The following is a 22,252-nucleotide window of genomic DNA, read 5'->3' on the forward strand; positions in this document are numbered from 1 at the left end:
TTTATATTTCAAAAAATCGTCATGTCCTTTATTTTTACAATTCTCATAATATCGTCGTCGTCATATCGCCTGCTTCTTTCCATCATCATCATTCGTCAAATGTAGCAAACATATAAGGTCACTGTAATCTTCGTTTTCTTCAAGAGCAAAACGTAATATTTAATAACTTCTTATCTGTATATCATAATTTTTAATGGTATTATTATTATAAATATTAATGGCATTCATTAATAGATATTAATGGCAAGGTCATGGTGCCGCTGGGATTTTTCTTTCTCATTATCGTTTGCCCCATTCGGTTGTGACTACTACTGTGTTTACTCATATTGTAATTTTCTTATAATATTATTTACCATCTATAAATATCTATTTACTTAGTTTTTATAGTAGGATTTGCCCATATATATACATATAGGCAATATATGCTATTTACATGAGCTTTACAGGTAGATCATCTTGATGTCATGTTAATTTTGTGTTGTCGCTATGCTTATCTGCATTAATAAAGATAGAAGAAGGAAACAAGTATAAATAATGTTTGCAATAACTGTTTTTACTACATAAAGAATAGTCAGCGCAAAACATGGGTTAAAGGATATGTTTGTGTTTTATAAAAAAAAAAAGATGTCTTTTGATACTTTCAGGTTTATGGCCTTGTGTAGTAAACAAGTGCGCATGTGTCTAGTTATATGCTACTCTCATAAATAAGCAGCATTTCCATTTTTAAAAAGGCCTTTATGCGACAATTAATCAGTTTCCCAAAAAAATCAACAGACTGAAGTATTTTAAATTGAAACTCCGCATTAATACAGATAAAAGAAAAAACTGGCATTACCGGCATAAACTTACTTTTGAGACATACCAGTTCCTTATACTCAGGGTTCGAGCAAATTACATACGTTCGAAAATAGCCTAGTCGAGACGTAACGAAGGTAATGCCATTTTTTAAATAGCCTTATTATTGTGGCCATCATGCACGCCAAGCATCCCCCCAAATCGCGACGAGCCCCATTTTTCTATAAGGTCGATTTGCCTCTTTCTGGCTCCACCTTGCTCTGTATGGAATGTTATTTATCCTTAGTAACCAACATTGTTTACAGTAACGAAAGTAAACAAATTGGAACTAGGAAGTCAAATTCTTCATACTGATTTGTTTCCCTGGATATAAAATGTATCACAGAGTAATCGTTAACAGCTGTGGCTGACCGAAATTCATTGCCCAATACGGAATAGAAAACGATAAAAAAATAGATCTCTCCTGAACATTGTTTTGAGCCTTTGCAATCTGATCAATTTTCTATTCTTTTTCCGTCGACGCCGTCCTCCGGGAACACGTTTAATTTGTTCAAGTAGTGGTACTAGTAGTAGTAGTAATAATACAGACAAACGTGCGAGTCGAATTATGATTATCATTGTTATTGCGTAGAACGTCAGTAATTATTATCATTACATACAGGTGTACATTGTATGTACGGATAATAATGAAGCGTAAGCGTTGTCATAAAGTGTTGTATTTTTTATTTTTTTTTTTAGTTGAAATAAAATATTCTCTGCTAAACTTGGCTGTACGTATATTGTTAACGTGAGGTTTAAAGAAAACACACTATTATGGGAACAAGGTTTAATTTTCAAGAACTTGTAATATATTCGTGGTAGAAATAGTTTACTTCTTTATTTGTTTACGATCCTTTTTTCCTCCTAGGTATTTCTTGTGTTGATACGCCTTATACTTGATTAACATAACGTCCCCCTGCGTTCTGTCAGTTGTCTCACTGTTGAAAGCCTATCACAAGCAAAACTATCTATTACGGCTAGCAGTACCTGACCAGACCTGCTTAATGCGCTGCGTCGAAACAAAAACAACTTCCGTTTGTGACGTTTTCCAGTTAACTAAATTGCTTAACACAGCCTTAAATCGCCTTACCCTTTTCATATTATTATGTCCATTTTTCACTTGACAGCTATCCATAATAATGTAAAAAGAAAATTTGCCTATATCAAAAGTTCCAACCGATGGTGGATCGGAGCTCGGCTAAGTTGAATCGCCGTTGTCTTTGACATTTCGCCATCTCGAAACGCGCCATACCATTATAAACACAAGCTTGGATCGGCCTGCTATTATTGCGGCGAGAAGATTTACTACCACAGTTAAATGGAATCGCTTTAACTAAATCCGATTGGGGACGAACACTTAGGAGTGTTCCCTGGATAAGTACGTGGTATCAATGGGAGACGAAAATACAAACACAGGTAACAAATATTGGCTATTAATATGAATGCAAAACTACGAGTTGCTTTGATGAGAACGGTTAGGTGAAAACTTTTTAAGTCTTACAGTTATGAAGAGTCTATCAATGATAATTGTCGCCAATAACATCACTAACAGCGACCTGTTTTCGTCCTCTTACTACCTCTTAAATAATCACATGCAGAGTAGCAAGAGTTGGCCTTCACCTGTGTAGAATTAGAAACGTTTCTTTTTTGTTTTTTTAATGAACCCACCTTTATACGAAGATCAAAATTATCACTATAAATAATTACGCAACCGACTAACCGATTACTTCGAGACCAATTATCAGTATCAACAATAATGTGATTACGAAAAAAAAAAAATGGAAATTGCCACACTGAATCACCGTTGTTTGACGACAAGAAGGAATAAATCAACAACGGCTATTACTATATACTTTTTGATGAATAACGTCTCTCATATGCCGGCTCAGTATTACGCGCAGCCACTCTAGAAGCCTGTGCACTTAAGCGGCAACGAGGCACCTCACTTCTTTATTCGTTTTCCATTGTGCGCCGGGAATGGATATCGCGTACGTTGATTGCGAAACTGGACCCACACAAGTCGAATCAGCACACACCCTTTACTCATCGACAGAGTCACCAAGCTGACGTAGGTCTCAACTGAGTCCCTTGCGTATCGCTAATGGCAGACTCAATGTATAGCATCACACACACACAGTGGCTATTCAGCCAATAGCATTTCCCACATACTATTTGCTCGGTCTAGTCGGATCAACACTCCGCAGCCACTTGCTGCGTATACCCTATCATTCTCTCTTTCTTCAACCTTTCCCTTGCTTTTCCTGCTTTGTCAGTCCTAAACATCGTCACAACTGCCTCCGAAAATAGATAAATATCAATACTCGTGCCACTCAATTATAACAACTACTAGCCTATAAAATTCTAATCGCCGCATGGCTCGACTCGTGCTTACAAGCGTGTGCATATTTACAGATACGTGTACAGATGTACATACATATTAGCTAAATGGCATGGCATGACATCTGTAATACGCTGACGAGTGAGGCCACCCCCTTATTTTAATCTGCATTGACCAATTTCATCAACCCAATTTGCGTCATATTGTATCTTGTAGCCTGAGTAGAAAACGATGACTTTACCGCTGTAGACTACAGACGTACGCGTCAGTTAGCCAGTTAAGCACACTAGCACTATTCGTCCGCCCGCGTCTCTTTTATGGCTATTATTAGCCCCATTACGTTAACCCCGTTTCGATTAACTTCCTGAACAATTTATTACTTCAGCTTGCGCAGTTCCTCAGAACACTGATGCACAATAAAAACGACTGTGGTATTTCAGTGGGTACTGGGTGGTATACAATGATATCGGTGTTTATAATTTGTTTATTTGAATTTGTCTTCCCTGTTCAATAACAGTTCGTCGGCGATATAATTATCCCAAGTTCTTGTTTCTTAGGTTTACGGCAATTGCGAGGCAGCCAGTAATTAATAATACTAATGGAAGCTCTGCTTAAGCGAAACCTTGCGCCAGCAGGGGGAATGGCAGCTCCACCTAAGATTTATATCCGTTCGGTACATCATCGCTATTTGTAGTGAGCGTCTCTACAAAAGGAAACATGCAGTAAATGATAACTATTTTGAAGTTAAAACGTATCACCGCTGAACTATTAAACTTTCTATTGCAAATTCTCGAAAGCACTTGGCAATATTTAGTTTTACAGTGACACGATAGTGACTAGCAGAAATCTATTCAGAATTTGCGGTTTGCACTTATCTGACCAGCTGACTGCTCAAATACCTGTGACAAAAAAAAAAGGTACCTTGATATTCATTATTTGAAAACTGGCCCTGGTCCAGCCGTCATTAAGTACTCAAATAGGTGAACAGGTCTGACTAAAGTAATACGCTTAGCCCTTATAAACGATTTGTAGTTATAAACCCTGCACCTTAGTTCACTATGAGCATTGCTTGCAGTGTTGTTATATGACTTGGCGATATTTGGCAACGAAGGACAGGAGGACTCCATTATAAAATAAAAATAATAATAACAAAATAAAAATAGATCCTCATGAAACACGAGCAGTCAGCAACGCACGCCAAGCCGCGAAAAATGTCTGAGCTCAAAAAGTTTTATCTGTATAGTAGTTACATGTGCCTGACCAGCGTAAATATGCTTAGTATCTATTAAATAAATAAATACATACCCAGTGGCTCTATTACAATATAGAATGAAATTTGTAATTGCAAAGGCATCTGCATGCATCAATTTAGATTTGTATCAGAAGCTAATATCGAATAGTGTTCGGCTGATGTCGCACGCCGCGAACGGCAGTTTACATTTACTAATAAAACAATATTCACCGGTAGGACATCCGTTTCATACATGAGGTCAAATAGTATTACAAATCGACGCCACTACAGCATCAACGAATAAACTCATCCGGATGAATTCGCTCAACATGCTGCCCATGGGGGTCCGTTTCGAGCATCATCAGCGGATGGACGTCATAGGCTAAAGCTAAAATCTTCCTCAAGTTCGCGCACTGTAGGCCTCCTCTGGGGTGTGGTGCCGCCTGGTGGAGTTGATGGCGCGGGCGAAATCGGTGCCGGCACTGACTCTTGGTCATGAAACCAGCCTCTTGGACTCGATGGAATTTCCGTTTCCCTCAATACAACCGCCATGTTCGTCAGCTGCGACGAAGGCGACGAGTCAGCGTAGTGATGACTACCATAATGTAGAGGCTGTCTCGACCCTGCCGCTGATGGAAGATGGATTTCCATCCTATAGGATCAATCACTCTTAGCAGTTAGCAAATGTACTGGGGCATTTACTGACGCAGTATTAGGTTCAATTTAGTACGTAGTAAACGATATAGCGTAATATTGGACAAAGTACGAAATACTGAACATTCAAAAAACAAAAAAAAACGTATGAACAGGAATAATATTTACAATTCTGATGGTGGCGTTCTGTCCGGCGTTGGAGTCCCGCTATTTCCCAATCTATGTGGATGACCAGTAGCCTGCGGAGCGTGATGTGCACTGTAACTTGAGGTATTGTGATGCGTCAAATAACTGCTGCCACTCCTCGCCCCGCTAGGTAGATTTAGGCTGAGCGTAGACGGTCGGTCGAGATTGGATTGACGTAAATGCTGCACTTCTGGAAAAGATGTTTTTCGCCGTTGCGAATATGGCGAACATTGAATTTTGTATGCATTCGCGTTAGGCGTGCTCATGTTTCGAGCATACAATTGCGGCGTACGCGGCGGCGGCGGCGGCGGCGGTGGCGGCGGCGGCGAGCGTGGGGCAGCACCGGGATTGTCAAAAACTGAAGAGCACTGCGAAGATGCGGGAGATGCTATATTTGGCAGACCACCGGACGCTGTCGAGCTTCCCCGAACAGACGTTCCAGTCAGACGAGCGTCGAACGGCGAATGCACAACTTGCGTTACTCCATAGTAAGTAGACGGTGGAGGCAAATGCTGTGAAACAGGCGTGAACTGAGTGTGTTGCTGCTGTGAGCAGATTGTGTCGATGGAAGAGGGTCCGACCTCTGCTGAAGACGGAGTAAATGGGTAGTCGCTCGTTTGGGGCGTTGTCGTTAACGCCGCAGGGTTGCCTTTAGATACGATAACATTGATATCGAATGATGATACTAGAACTAAGAACATAGACTTGTGAAGATTTGCGAAGTTTCATAGCATGTTACAATTTACAGATTAGCTTTGCATGGACACCTTATGGATTGTTTGTTGTTACTCAGACTGAATAACAAGATAAATTAGTTGTCAGGTGAAACTTACCCAGAGGCGATGGGCCGAAACCCGAGCTGGCCGAATTGTAGGCCTGATCCGAGTCGTGGGATGTGGTCGAGCTTCTTCGCCTAGCCGTTAATGGGCTGTGAGGAAGCCCAACAGTAGTCTGAAATTGTGTTGCATGGGGACTCCACGGACTCGACTGACCTCCAGCAAAAATCGATGGCCTAGTCGTAGAATTTCGTTGCGTCATCTGGCCGTGATACGTGTTGTGTCGCGTATAACCACGAAGATGTGTGTCATCGTACGCACGAGGTACTGAAGACAATAGTCACATTCACGGAGACAGAATATATAAGAGCTATGGGAATTAACAGGCCTTAGAGAGATAACGAGAAAGCGGTATGCAAGGTGCATCGAAAGAAGATTTATACAAGAGCATTGTACCATGTGCAATCTAATCGAGTACTGAACCTTCACTCATTGCTGTACTTACTACCTACATATAGATAAGATATATATTTGCTGTAATCATAAAATAAACTCACGTTCGCTAGACATATGTTCGCCGCTTCCAAGCTCATCGTAGCTTCTTGAGTGGCTGCTATTCTGGAGCGTGACGCTCTGGCGGTCCTTCAAACCTATGGCTGATAGCACGGTACTTACAGCGCCTTTTACTGAACAGATAAAGTTCTTCCGCGGTTTTGACTCCTTCTCTCTGTTATTGTGGTGAATTCGAGAGTACGAAGGTGCGGCGTCAATAGCATACCTGCCTGCGAGACAACCCAACTGATCCTGGAGTGGTACAACTGATGGATTCACTATCATCATTTGGTCTCCTGGGTGCAATGCGCGTTGAAACACCGGAGGATCGTGTTGTTGCAGTTGAAGAAGACTGGCTGGAGAAATCGTTGACGGACTCCATGTTTTACCCTTGTGTCCACCGTTCACCACTAGTGATGACACCGAGCCGCCACACGAGTTGCTCGTATGGAGAACGCCTTCATCATAGATAAATAATACAGTCATGAACAACAAGAAATAGTAACAGTAAACATTAGCTCGAAAGTTGGACATGTGGAAGACGTTCAAAATATGTTTAGGTACTATTTCAGTTTGCAATCGCTTCGGTGAAGGTACTGAGAGCAGTGATACAATACAATACAAAAACCTCTTATTAGGCGGAGCATCTGATATAATTAGGATGGCCTTATTTGTATTTGCGGTGAACGCTGCACCAAACAAAAGAACGTTAGTTGCGGTAGCGATCATCGCCACCTTAGATAGCTGGATTGAAAAATAATTTCTCAGATTGTTTCTCTTGTGTTAAAGCCTCTAAGGTTGCCATTCTGAAAGAAAGTCTTAAATTCTTAGGTATCAATATGAAGTTCAGCAGCACTAAATACGGCCATTTAGTATCAGGAACCAAGAAAGAAATACGCTTTATAAAGATACCTATACATCCTTACATGGGTACAATATGTCTACCTGGCTATAACTGTAGCGGTATAATCGCAAATATCATTTTTTTTCTTCACTGAGATTTTCTTGCACAGAAAACACCCTAAGGATCAACTTGTTGATTCGAAAGGTACTTCAGACATCTCCACAATGCGACTGCTTAATTTCGAGAACCTCTCAAATGTAACTTTCAGATCTCCCAAGTACCTTTGGAAGTTACGGTGAATTTTTTGTATACTAAATCCCCGCATATTTTTAAGATTATCGGCGTACCTTTTATACGTGACGTCTAGCCGTTAAAAGCTCACACTTAGATTTTGTGTGAACATTACATACAGAATAAGACCTAGACAAGAACTCCGAAAATTCTCAAAGGACCGGCCATTCAAGCGGGCATAGGCCTCAACCACGGCTGTTCGATCCGTGAAGTACGACCGGTACCAAGTTACCACCCTAAAACCATCCCTAGAAACGCCATCTTTTTCGAAATATATGGTGGTCCACTGTGTTGCGTGCAAATAGGGAATTGAAGTACACTATACGCAGCGGCAGAGTTCGGTTGCATGCATGGGGCCAGCCGAGGCATATATTTAAGCATTATGTGTGGGTTTCTTTTTTTTTTTGGTGACAAAAAGCGTTAAGCCAATTCAACGACTATTTCGTCCATTCTTTCATTATTGTACACAGTATGCAGCTACGGACAGCGAGCCTGAAGTTCTCTGATAGAGAACTTCAGGCTCGCTGTTCGCACTACACTCGCTAAATGGTGACGGAACTGCTTCGTTCTTGAAATGGTGAGTAGAACTCGCCATTAAATACATAGAACATCGCCATAGAGCAAACGACACGAAAATTTGCGGCATTTCGCTTGCAATAAGACTGCACTTTCGCTTAACCTTATAAAGTTTTGCAGCGACGGTCTCCGAAGTACGCCTTAACCAGTATAGATGCATAAATCTCTTATTAGAACAGAGAAAACTTCCTAATGTCCTTGTATGATCACACACTCACGCATACAATATGTTCAGTCATTGCGACTTCTGACGGTAACTAATCAGCTCTGTACTTTGCACACCTGTGAAGTATATATATGCACTCAAATATATTCGTCGTAATAACACCCGCAATTGGTGTTTACCGGGCATGGGTGCTCGAGAAACACGGGGAGAACGTTCACGGTGATTGCCGTGACCATACGTAAATGGTGCCGGCAAAAGATTCGGGGATCCCAATCCACCTTGGGAACCAAGCGGACAGCGCGGTCCCGTTGGCGATAAATGAAGACTCAAATGCGAATCCTTTGCCACGGATCCGGAGCCAGACGTAGTTCGCGAGCGGGTTCGATTTGCGTTGAGATTGGGAGATACCGGAACTATGCCACTTATGGGCGAACCATATTCAGCCAGACGTTCCACGACGTTATCATTATCCCAAGACATAATATGTACACAGTCGGTCGGCCCTGATATTTCTAAGGGCTTCTTGAATTTCCCACGTCTACGAGGAGCGGGAGGTGTCTCCGACGCTAGTTGGCCAGCCTTTCGCGCAATTTCGCTTTCGCGTTCCAATACAATTAATTCGCGTTTCTTGACAGCTAGCATATCCCGAGTCAACTTCTCTTGCATTAAATTCAGTTCTTCCTCGCGTGTTTTCAAACTGTTTTCGCGTTGTTTAATTTGCTCAATTCGCATTGCGATCTCCTCTCGCCAGCGGTCCTGCATCGTGTGAAATGACTCGTGCAAGACATCTAATGAAGAAGAGTTGAAAATATCTTCTAACTGATAAATAATCTTGTCGAAGAGCGGTCGCCGATGTGGGTCTGCGTTCCAACAGTCTGCAATGGCAGCAATAAGTAACACAAAGACGTGAAAAGTTATAAGGTTTGGCCTACGTAATAATTTCGAAACGGTACACTAGTTCGCACACAGTTGTTAGCAAAGCAGCGACATTAGTTTCGCATATAATATGTGACAATAGCAGTTTAATAAGGTGAGCCGACCGCCAGTAACATATAGCCCGCTAAGTACCGTTGAGCGCGAAATCTGTATTACATAATGAAAGAAAAATTGAAAGAAAATAGTATTTCTGCGCTTGTAAGTTGCGTCCCAAGAGGCGACATTTCGGGTTCAAGAAAGTGAAAAATCTCTCAACCACATCTGAAAAATTTATCAGGACTGAAAATGTATACTCCACTTCTTAGTAAGATAAATACTTTCTCTCCTTTGAAGAATACAGACGAATTCAGTCTGCTAGCTCACGTAGTGCTAAGAACCTGACTAGAAGAGAATAAATGGTATATCAGAGGTCAAAGATTTACGTGATGTGTGACTGGATCGTATGAAGTTTATAAAATTTCAACAATAACTGAAAATGATCTGGATGCTTAATTTGAAGATGAATTCTGAGCAAGCGGAGTTATGGGTTATTTTCCAACTAGAATTATAGCTTTAATATTACCATACCTATTTTTTCCTATATTGAAAAGATTCACTATGAATATCCAAATAGAAGTAGACAGAAGTAACGATTACAAGTCAAAGGTGCTCGACGTGTTGCAATTCCAGCAAAGAAAAATTTGCTTATCTGACGTTCTTACACTATATGTTCCGCGTGCTGTTCATATGAGAAGGTCAACAACGCTGTACCTTTAATTTGCTTGCGCTTTAGATAAAAGAACAATAATTAGGAGAAAAAATACCATAACTCTCAATAAAAATCAACGCATGAAAGACGCCCACCTGTCATTAAATTTTTAAATTTTTCGGGGCACGTCTCCGGTATCGGCAACGTAAGCTTCTCGGAGCCAATACCGTAGGCGATAGCCACAGGATCCACTCCCTTGTAAGGTATTTGGCCAGTAAGCAGTTCCCAGATAAGTACGCCAAAGCTCCAGACGTCGGATCTCTGCGAGTACTTATAGAATTTAATGTTTTCAGGTGCCATCCACGCGTATGTGCCCCCACCGGAAAGTACTGTTGATTTTTCCACATTAGTGCGGGCCAAGCCAAAATCTGAAATTTTGAGCGGCACTGCCTCCTGGCTATCTGGCTGGTATGGAACCGTCAGTAGAACTATTAGATGTCACAACAACAACACAAACAATGATTTAAATTTTCTAATTTAACGTGTGGAAGTCGCTCAGTAGAACTATTAGATGTCATAACAACAACACAAACAATGATTTAAATTTTCTAATTTAACGTGTGGTAGTCGCTAAGTTACTAAGTACAATTTGAAGAAGCCAACCTCAATTATAGCCTTTGACGCGGCAAAGGTCAGTTTAACTGTGTTTCTTCGTAAGGGAAAATATGGAGCCCTACCCACCGTTGCACTAATGTGTGACATACGCTTCCTTCTAGCAGCTACAGTCAATATACTGGAAATACCACCGCAAACTCACCATTTGTTGATTTAAGATCCCGATGTATAACGCGCTTCGAATGAATGTATTGCATCCCTTTGGCGATATGCAGTGACCACTCTGTTAGTATCCGTAAAGGGACTTGGTTTTTCTCTAATACGCGGTTAAGAGATCCTCCTTCACAATATTCCATAATTAACCAGGAATTTGGCAGGCATAGACCTGTAAAATTGGGTAGGGTTTCCATCACAGACAAATAACGACAGATTTTAAACGTCGGCCTAATCTTGTTTTAATTATTATGATTGTATATATCCTGGGCTTCTTCGTTCAAGTAAAACTGTTCTATTAGCTCAACTCACTAAGTTCTATTTCATAAAGCCAAGCATTCCTAAAGATTCGCAAAGATTGTTAAACATATCTTATCACTATCATGATCGTTACCGAAAGTCATATAGTTTGGACAAATATTCTCCCTTCAGTACTGTAGATTACTTCAAGACTATCCGAGATTGACAATAAATGTTTTATTATAAAAAATTAGCATAAAAAGAATCGCCCTGTACCTTGCTTATGGTCTTCGTATGGTATATCCTTACCATAAAGCTTAACAATATGCTCGTATGGTATATCCTTACCATAAAGCTTAACAATATGCTCGTGTCTAAGGTTCCAGACAAGTCCACCTTCTTTTTTAGCAGCGTCCAACATGGCGGCCGGCTCTTGGCTTTCCAGAGCCTTAATTGCAACTTTCTGGTCTCGGTATTTGCCTTCGTATACCTAAAAACGTTAGCCCACATGATTACAAGCTACATCTCTGTATATTGTTTAAATATCGTCAATGGCTTACCCGTTTGTTGAAAACCGACAATAGGTCGAAATAGCGACTAGGGATTTTATATTGTAATTGCGTCCGGGAAAACAGCTGCTTATTATTTAGATTATGTACCATAACACTCCGTTAGCATCCGTTGCTATGCTACTTTTGTTCTGCATTAACGTGTCTCCCGTGCGGCTGCTCCTTTCGCAACGGCCAATAATATTGCATCCTGTAAAGTCTCCCGGCTGGCCACATACGTAGCGGCTGCGTACTGTCGCCACGGTCCTTCAAGGGTTTCGATGCCCTCGTTCACCGTCGTTGTACATATTTAACGCCTTTTCTTCGTAGAGTTTTTACGATCCGGATTTAACGACTTCGGCCGCTTGCTTCGGCTGTACAGAACACGTCTGATCTCCCTTGGTCGTTGCGCCTCCTTCCTCTGACAAGAGCTTTTGGCGACCGAACCAAACCTCTTTTCCCTTGCCGGCGCCTACGGCAAGCGCGCGGATCACGGCCTGAAGCCTTCACCGGCACTAACGGCCTTCTTTTGCGGCGATCTGGCCTCTAATCGGTCTACCTTTTGCAACATTTTCACAAATGACTGTTATGTTTCGATTTTGTCCAGGTCTTGCTCCAGATCGCTTACATAGGTTCGGTCAGACGCACACATCAGTGTTGCCATCTACATGTAAAGGGCTACGGCGTTGCTCGCAGACTGGCAACAAACTGGCTAATAACTACGGCTTTTATACTCTGATCGCGTCCGAGCTATCAGCTGTTCATTGTTTACATAAAGTAATGGGCCAAATTTTTAACAGACAAGAGCGACTTTGGCTCGATTCATATAAGCTAGCATATATGGTTGTTTTGAAAATATTCAGAGGCTCCCTATCGTTCAAAAAACTGTGCACCGTCCTGATCTTAAAAAAGTTGCTTCTTAAAATCTCTCTGATACAGTTCGGTAAACAGAGGGTCTCTGTAAGCCCTTTAAGTCGCCGTTAGCATCGTCATTCTTGGGTGAAATGAATATCATAGTAATATAACCATAGATAAAAGTGTGCTACGATCAGCCCATGCTTCAAGCAATTCTAGTACCAATTGCAAACCTGGTCGTGACTCACATGTAGAATGATGCATAGCCCTTCTTGAGCGTCTGTGCTATTTGGAAGTTTTGTAGATCAATAATTCTATGCTTTCTTATCTAAGTTCATTCGTTAATTTTGATAACACCTAATTTACCGCGTAGCTAATTCATCTCGTGATATGCTTTTTGCGGATGGACCTTGCTCACCTTGCAAAATCCGCCTTGGCCTATTGGCTTCCCTTTGACGACTTCGTCTACTTGGATCTCTGGTGGTCCCAGGCTCTCGCCATCGCTGCTGCTGCGCCCAGCGGAGTCGCCATCCCGCTCCCTGCCATCTTTTGTCCAAGCATTTTCTCTTTTACTGCCGCCATCATCGACTCCACCGCCCGATGGATCCGCCTTATGTTCGGTGCTGGCTGATGGAGACTCAAATTTTACGTAGTTTAACGGAAAGATACCAACCTGAAAAAACACGAGTGCGATAATAACATCATATGTTTATCCATACCGCGATAAATCAAGCATAGATTTGAAAAACGAAAAAATGCCTCGATTAAAAGCATCGTCTATTCAAGCATGTACCTTCGAATCGATTGGTTTACTGTCCGAAGCAAGCGCTTGACAAATATTTCCCTCTCAAAACCAAACTGGCCGATCTGCTAATTAGCTCCTCCTCTACAAATCTAGTCGTAGGTTAGTGACTGAAGAATATAGTTTCAACTAATAGTCAACATTTTAATTTATAAGTGAGTTATTAACTTGACCGTTGCTTGTAATCACAGGTAAAAATATACTCTTTTTATTTTATTTTTCCTATAATTGAAGCTATACAATGCAATACAAAGTTTCTTTTAATAAAAGGGTTTAGAAAGTGGTGACAATGTAGTGCTGTGTTACAAGGTCTTTTTAAACTGATGTAACCACACGCAATTGTTAACAATGGCTATGTGTGAAGAGGTGATGGACACACCATTGCGCATATTACCTCGCTTTATTGCAAGAAAGTCTTTATGTAGTATGCTGAATATCCACAGGTCATTTTCGGTAGAGAGAGATCATAGACATACGAAGCACATATTGCATAACCGATGTAAGGTAACTAAATGTTACCTCTCTATAAATTCACCAAGTTTGTGTAGTAAGCAAGGGCGAGGTATCTCAGCAGTCATCCATTTCTGCATTAATGTTTACAATCACATTCTGAACTGCATTATAAATATTTAAGCACATCCTGGTTATTGAGAAGTGTTTCAGAATATCGGGTTTACTGATCACGTTTTCCTAGAGCCGTTTGAGTTGCAGTTCGAGTGCGACAATATTGGGATGGTGACAAACTAACTTGATCAATCTTTTTTCCCATATGAGTTAAACTCGATAAGTACCTAGTCTAGAGCTTTTGCGTGGATATGAGAATGTCAATGCAGTCATCTGTCGAGCATTGGGCGTGCAAAAGTATTGCTATCTTCCACTAAATGTATATTTTTCTTTAAAAGTTCAAACGTTCTATTTCGTTTTTATTCCGATAGTTGTCATCTGCATCCTCTGACTGAGCTCAATACTATTCAATGTACTACATAGGCTACATGTTTTCTAACTTAAGTAGCTGGAATTGTTGATATTTTCTAAGTTCAAAGCTATTACAATATATTTAAGACAACAAAAAAAAAAAAAACAAAATCTAATCTTAAATTCACAACGATAGAATGAACTGCTGATAGGACATGTGGTTGCGTATCCCTCTCATAAGCAGAAAACGGCATACAACATGGATTTCAGTTGTATCTTCATATTGCGGTTCTGGAATGGTTGCCACCACGTTACCTTGCCATCGACCTTGCCAGTCCACCAGCCCTCATCGCCGGATACACGGGGATCATCGCTGAGCACTTCAATGATGCCCCCTCGTACAAGAGTTAGCTCGTCGTCTACGGCGCCCTCGTAGTCATATAGAATCTATGAAAACAAAACGCATGCATAATGAACTAATTATTATTTTTTTCAACATAAATCAAACAAACAAAACTTAGTTTAGATGTACTTTACAGTAAACTATACGAAGGCAAATAAATAAATGATTCCTAATTTTGAATACCGCCTATAGGTAATGATGAATCATATCGTAAATAAAGACGGTACCGAACTAGCCATTAAGAAAATACGCTAAAACGCGTTACCCCCTCAAACTAACTAATATAAAAACAATATTAAAAGTTCAAATCAAAGTTAGACACACGTTAACTGCTCCGTAATTTCAACTTAATGAAAACTGCTGGAAACTGAAAAACTAGATTTGATAACGCTTTGTCCTAGGCGCCTGTAATCTTTCGTGTTAGTTGCTACTAAATGCAATTTTTTAGGCTAAATATTCACTTACCCTACACAGTCGTTCTGAATTTCTTTTCCCGGAGCCGTTTCTGGGTTGAACAGCCGCCCCCTCGGCTGCCGCCAAGCCGTCTTCCGGCGTCATCGTCCAAACCCTCCAACTGTCCGTTTAAGGCCAATTAAGGCCTTGCTCTTAGAAGTGTTCTGGTGCAAACCCCCTTTGGCTTCCTAACGGCCCTCTTGGATGCGCCCCCCCGCCCCGCCCTGCTCCCGAACGGTGCCAGTCTTTTCCTGTGCAAAGAACACAGCGAAAAAAGAATACAGCTGCTATCGTTTTCCGAGCATAGAATGCAATAATATAATTAATACATCCAAACGAATTAAATAGCCACTTTGATGATAGCACTATACACTTCATTCCCGTCACTTATATATCCGTTACTATATATACTATATATAAAAAGTATAAGCAAGATCCGTAACGTTGGTAATATTCTTTAAAACTACATAGGTTTTATTAGCTGTCCACATCTCACATTATCAAGGATGTTAGCCGAGCAGATTGTCGCCGATTCCTATAAAACATTTTGATTACTCTCTCCTTCATTGCCTATTTTATACATCTGTTCTAAATTCATCTAACTAAAACGATATTTATGACTCACTAATGCCGTAATAAAAATGCGAATTTTAACTGCAAGGAAATTCAATAACAGTTTAATGTTATGCAGACTATGCTTTTCAATGATGCTTTACTTCGTTCGATTGATCCAATCGTCTTTTAGCCCACCAAGGTGACTTCCAATTATGACAGCACCAGCTGATGCTGTTTCATCGGCTTTTTGTACTCATCTTACGCAGTCTGTGACAAACACCCATATATATATATATATATATAAACTGAACTGACAGCTCTTTTGGAAATCTACTCATGCAGTACACTTCCAGCCATTCTTCCATTGTTATACCTGATATCATTGCATAAGAATATTGCCCAGAAATATCGCAGTCTTTAAATTAATTTAATGTTTGATTTCAAGGCCAGCAACAGGATAGCGGCTTATAAACGGTGGCCAAGGTGAGTTCATTTCGTCTTTGAATCCAACACTAAATTACCCGCTAAAGACGACTGCTACAGTAACGTTACTTCAAGTACATCCTTAAATTGTTCAGTTGTTTTGACAAGGCTTCACTTGAGATAAAGGCATGTAGTGACAAAGCTACTAAGCTAGACTCTTCTGCACCGGTTTTTTGCACAGCAGAATGATTTTCAAACCTCATATGCACATATTTAGTAATAGAGTATATGAAAGTGACTCGGACTGTGTGTATGACCGCATATTCACCACCGAAGTAAAGAATCCTAATCTGATTAAAGCCACCTCACCGACGAGCCGGTACAGGGAACAAATAAACAAACATTTTATTATCATCTTTCAAGCAACAATTCTCTGTATAACATTGTCCTAACGCACAACCATTGTAGAGTAGACCTTAGCTTTATTTTGCGGCATCGAAACGCTGCGACACGTGTTTCTACGTCATTCGCTTGTTTGATCTTTCGAACCTTTGTTTCATAACTCTAAAGCAATGTAAATATGGATTGACGTAGAGGCAACTTCTTGAATAATTGCGTAGTAGACCCTTAACACTTCAACGTTGTTCAATATTTTATCGTTGTATCTCGCGGATATATAATGTAACGACTAGTCAGGTAAAGTCTGTCAGACAGTACTTTATGGCGTCAGATAATGAAAATTTACACAGTCCGTCTTTAAACCAGACGATTAAACGGTCGCAGACTATCGTTGATGTCCTTGGGTTTTTGTTTATCACATAGAACATGAAGCAATAAGCGGTTTGTGGTAAATATGTCTATTCCTTTTATGGGTGCCACTTCAGTTGTTGCTGTTTACAATGTTATCACAAACACGCCACAGTAGAAGTGGGACAGACCCTCATCCCCCCAAAAAAGAAATTCCGCGTGTCGTATGACAACAATATCAAGATACTTTTTCCAAAATCCAAAATATGTTCTGCTTAATATACTTTCACCGTTCTCTTAGGCTCTAAATATGCATCAATTTCAGCACTGCTAGTAACATTCGAATTACTTCACGGCGATTTTTTTGACTCAAGCTGAATTGAGTGTACCTACAATTATTCGTTAAAATGGGCATCTATACGGTGAAGTGTTGGAACGAAATAGACCGTTTCAGCGTATATTCTAAACGTCATCTGTAGGTACGCGGCAACCTATGCCAGACACCCTTATTAACTATAGCTGCAATTTAGGTTACAGTGGTGCTTCTAGGTTATGTCAGTGCTTGGAAACCACTAAATATTTAACGAATCAGGAAACTATATTTTACTTGAATTTAGCTGTGTTCCTTTATTTCGGCCTTAACTACACAACAGGACGCAGATTAATAAAATTAACAGCTCAAACAATGATAACAGCAGTTTCGTGTTACGATCTTTATATACATTTGCCTTATCTGATTTATACTATAAAAATAGTCTTCCGTTCAATGCCTAGTTTACTAAAGTCGATGATTTGCTCAGATAGTATCTCGGCCAGAAGTATATAAATTATGCCACAGAATGTTCCTAAATCTGGCGCGAAGCAAGACCTGGTTCATGAACCGTATTCCTGAAGCGTAGAGGTCAGGAACTGTTTTTGGACAAACCATAAAAAAATCCGTAACGACAAGCATCTCTCACGATTTTCCCAACATAAAAATAACCAAAACAACACTGACTACATTACTTTGTTTACATACTAAATTTCTAGAAAACTCGAGGGGCAAGGTTTACTTTTCGCAAATATGCTGCTATAGCCGACATCAGCTATGCAAACATGGATTCAAAACCACCGTCGCGAAGCTTTTACTACCCACAGAAGAACCAAATCTGACTCACTACATTTTTACCGTTGTACGTTACGTTTGAACTTTGGCGGTGATATTAAATTAGTTCGTGTGTAAGTTGCCGAGACTAATAAGAAATTTCCCAGTTAGTCAGCTAGAGTTCTGTGTTAGACAAAATGATATTTGTTTAGTCGATATACATATATAGCGAACTCCGAAAAAGTCTGACACAAAATAATCTTTTGAAAAAACTAAATTTTCGAGAAAGCGTTAGCCAAGAGCAGATTTAAACAGCAGGTTAGTGGTCGAACTGAACAATAGTACCCTGATTGATTACCAACTGGAATTCTTAGGCAAATAATGCGCGTTCGCCGTTAATGGGACTATGTCAGATAGCACATCACTTCATGAAAGCTAATTCGATAAGTAGCAATGTCTGCTGCATACCCCTTTCATAGATTGTTTATCTGTTATACCTTTACAATTATACTTCATAGATTGATAGAATGTAGGAGCTGACGTAGACGCACAAAGCGATGAATGCTGCGGCAAACTGGCGGAACACGAAGAGGCAAGGGTCAAACGAACTAACAGATAAGCGAATGAAGAGTGGACTAGTGATATCCGTTACATACATTACATTATTTTACTGTGGTGTTCTCACAGCCTTCTCGTCGATGATACAAGACCGGCATCAGCTGTTGCACTGCGAGAGTTTCCCAACAAAGAGAGCTCGAGCGGGTGGAATGCCGCTCGTCTGTTTCTGCTGTCGGCAGTGCATAACAAACATCAGCCGCATAATTAGTACTGTTGCAGCTATTACGATATAAGTTAGAAATGGATTCGAAGTATAGATGCATTACTTGTGGCTTTCGAACAAACTTATTGCAGTAATGGTGCCGTCTTGTATTATGCAGGAAAGAATGGGCGAGATGTCGGGGAAGAGGAAACATTAACCGACTATCGGCGATATAGCCCCTTCGTCTCTGCATACGTAGGTAGCTAATTGTTAAAAGTTGTTGTGCCGATGACGGAATATCGACGCTGGCCGGCAAATAAGCTAGAGAAATGTAAGCTTACAAGACTCTCATTAGAAATATATATATATTTTCCTCCTTTTGCCAAATTACAGGAGTTATAGATTTTCAATGCGATTTCTATTTGCTCGCTTCTTTTCGTTTTCGTAGATTTACGTGCTTCTATGAATAACTGCTAAGAGTGAATGCATGTACCTTTGTATAAACTGCATACGTATCAGCATAAGGCATCATCTACTTCATCGCCATCATTATCATAAACAGGGCGCCACCATAAAGCTGCTGCTTTTCGCCGATGAGGCGTAACTAGGCACGCGCGAAAGCTCCATGTCTCCTGACACGTCTGCTAGCCTTCTACAAATGCGTCGCTGAGGCGTCTTTCATTGGCGGTGACCGATTTCTATGCTACGATTGAAGATGTTATAGGAGCTGTATCGACTGCGTGGTTCGTAGTTATTCTGTTGCCTGCCCTAGTTCTCTAGCCGATAGAACGACCGACTTAATGGCTTGCATATGAGTCTTTTCCGAGTTTTAATGTAGATGCTAATAGTGTGCCAACTTCATTGCGCCTCCCTTAGGAAGCTGCTGTTGATGCGACAAGCTTGACAGCAGCAGCAGTAGTGAATAAAGCTGACAGAATAATTTACCGGACCAACAAGAACACAGCAAATGTTAAAAGCTCGCGTGTTTGTGTACGTTTACGCGTCCGAAAGTCCCTCGGTTCATTCATAAATATCTAAAAACGGATACGCATAACGTAAACATGCACTGGGTGGCAGCAGCGACAGCGACTGCAACGACAGGGCCGACAGTGGCCACATAGGCCATGACAACAGTAGCAGTCACGGCAAAACTAGCAACGGCTTTCTTCAGTTTACCATCAGTGATGCTTTTATTCGCCTCGCGCTTGAACTACGTTGTTACTACGTAGAACTCGTCCTTCGTCGCCTTTTCTCTCTGTTTTGTATATATTATTGGTTATCGTTTTTAGGCGGCATGCAACGAGGTGACTGTATGCACGTAACGCAGCTAGTCGCTGTATGTCCACGTTGTCTTTCCCCACGAACCACTCCCTCAGCAGCTATGTCAGCGGCTTAGGGTCGCCTTCATGCGATATTTAGGTGCTTCTTTCTCTCTCGGGGCTACTAATTTCCTCTCACCTTTACTCATCTCTTATTTCTTTCGTTGCTCAGCAACAAGTTAATGGCGCCACCGGCGACAATCATAGAGAGAGGAAAAGAATTGACCAAAGGCAATGGCAGTATATCAGTACCGCCTAACACAAATGTCAACAAACAGCGCACCCATTGAGATACTGTGTAATGTTGTGCGTGTTCGTCTTTGTGAGATGCTTACGGAATCACAGGCGGACATATAATAGTATATTAGATAGAGACAAACGGAACCCTGCGCCATAAGAGTAACCGGCGTAGCTGCGGCTGTCGATCGAATGTTCTGCGACTTGAACCTGAGCGTTGGCTCCCTGTTCCTATACAACTGACTTTATTGCCCCGTCACTCTACGCTTCTATGGCACTATTTCACTGCGTGAAAAGAAAGAGGGGCAGGCACATAGCTACGGCGGAAAGAAAACGCGGTTTCGAAAACGAAATAGTAAAAAAGTGAACAATTTTCAATCATTTATAGCAGATCATTCGTGCGCTATCCGTGCTTCAAGAGGCTCAATGGAGACTAAAGAACGAACCGAGCGATAGAAAAAAAAAAAGACGAAATGTATTCACCTCTTTAAGTGAACTCTGACGACGCGAACGTGCCCAGTCGGTGTGGAAGCAGCAGCACTAACTACGCCAGTCTGGTTGTCTGAGGTCGTGGCCGCCACCGCTAATTTATCAATTTGATTCTCACAGCATTTGAAGAGGTACGAGATGCTACCTCGCTCGCGTTCATCTCGTGTTTAGCGTTCATCCGAAAGCTCAATTGATAGCATTTCTCTTCCTTTCTCTGCCGCTTTATCTCTAGCGATTTTGCTTACAGCAAGGGACAGAGAGGCAAAGTTTGTTACTGCTGGGCATGGCATTTTTTCTTTTTTGGGTTTAGGACAGCTCTAGTTAAGATGCTGAGAGGACCAGCTGCGCTGGTTTACTGTCACAAGCATAGGCAATGCGCAACCAACGGTGCGAGCGTCAGGTTAGATGCGTGATAAAAAAAAAGAGACAAAATTAGATGCATGATTTCCAATTATCTATCATGAATAAGGGCTATATGTTGTTTATCCATCCTTATCTTGCAGTTTTGTGCCGCTACAATTGTATCACCGTCTCCGACTGCTCGTATTTCGCCTGTTGCATCGGGCTACAATTGGAAGCAAACAGCAGAGTTAAGCAGCTTCTCATTCACTATTATTAGTACAGTACAATAACACATAGCTAAACACGGCAACATAGCACCAACAACTGATATCCACGGGCCACAAGGTCACTCAATGTCCGTTTGGTATAAGGCAGCAACTTAGCACACAGCTTCCACGAATTGACACTGGTTGGCGAAATTTGCAATGCGTTCCGAAGCAGCGACCGTAAGGCCAGCGACAACAACAACAACGGAAATAATGTTAACGAAGCCAGCAAAGGAGTGCCGTCGCTTGCAGCAAGAAAAAACCCAAAATAGACATACCCTACGAGTTGCACATCGCATAATCCCATAACAGCTCATTAATTTACTGTTCTCCCAATAACATATAGTTCGTGATGGCTGTAATCGATAACTGTCATCGACGACTACATTATAACAGTACTGATCGACAGTATTTAGAAATTTGGTTGGTATAATTGATTTTATGCAAACATCTGCACCGAATGAAATTTTGCCCTTGACTCAGGAGGAGGAAGAATCTATCAGTTGGAAAAATCTTACAAATCTGTAGCCTGCCGTTACTGCAGGGAGGAGATGTCCTCAGAATCTAATATGAATACGTCACCGTCACAGACCTGCGATTTCATAAACATGTATTTGCATTTGGCCTCTGCCCTCATCTAGTGCTAGATGGACTAGATGAGTGCAGAGGCCAAGTTCGTTAGCGAGGGGCCTGGGTCGTAAAAGTTTCCTACGTGACGCAGCTTTTGCTTAATTAACCCCAGGAACTCACACTCACAGAAACCTATTCTCGCGCCAAACGATTCGCCGACACGGGACACCCGGTAACAATAAAACACTGGTATATTTTCTAAGATTAATATTTTCATCAGAGATATGTGAAATAACTACTTAGATAAACATCGTACTTGTTCCTCTTCTAGGTACAGAAGAAAA

The 22,252-nt window shown here is 41.1% G+C and overlaps 1 protein-coding gene and 1 long non-coding RNA gene across 3 annotated transcripts in view; one reads left to right on the top strand and one right to left on the bottom strand.

Moving 5' to 3' along the window:
• The window catches only part of slpr (mitogen-activated protein kinase kinase kinase slipper), a 35,229-nt gene continuing 12,977 nt past the window's right edge, over window positions 1–22,252 (bottom strand). Inside the window, exons 4-15 of one of the 2 annotated variants that reach the window (XR_002680223.2) lie at window positions 15,129–15,367; window positions 14,576–14,707; window positions 12,962–13,216; window positions 11,489–11,630; window positions 10,890–11,072; window positions 10,228–10,560; window positions 8,628–9,323; window positions 6,577–7,029; window positions 6,077–6,346; window positions 5,226–5,892; window positions 4,635–5,055; window positions 1–3,875 (exon numbers count right to left, since the gene is read on the bottom strand). Coding sequence is in view for 1 of the 2 variants with exons in the window: in XM_022832877.2 (XP_022688612.1) it covers window positions 4,779–5,055; window positions 5,226–5,892; window positions 6,077–6,346; window positions 6,577–7,029; window positions 8,628–9,323; window positions 10,228–10,560; window positions 10,890–11,072; window positions 11,489–11,630; window positions 12,962–13,216; window positions 14,576–14,707; window positions 15,129–15,221 (3,501 nt within the window). In the remaining variant the exon portion in view is untranslated. Of the gene's footprint in view, window positions 5,056–5,225; window positions 5,893–6,076; window positions 6,347–6,576; window positions 7,030–8,627; window positions 9,324–10,227; window positions 10,561–10,889; window positions 11,073–11,488; window positions 11,631–12,961; window positions 13,217–14,575; window positions 14,708–15,128; window positions 15,368–22,252 lie in introns of both variants that reach the window. The other variant, XM_022832877.2, reaches the window with a different exon arrangement.
• On the top strand, window positions 15,579–22,172 carry LOC111260271 (uncharacterized). The gene is made up of 2 exons (XR_002680224.2): window positions 15,579–19,016; window positions 21,234–22,172. It is a non-coding gene; the product is annotated as an uncharacterized LOC111260271 (long non-coding RNA).

This window comes from Varroa jacobsoni, unplaced genomic scaffold, assembly GCF_002532875.2.
Source record: "Varroa jacobsoni isolate VJ856 unplaced genomic scaffold, vjacob_1.0 scaffold_420, whole genome shotgun sequence".
NCBI classification, from domain to species: Eukaryota; Metazoa; Arthropoda; class Arachnida; order Mesostigmata; family Varroidae; genus Varroa; species Varroa jacobsoni.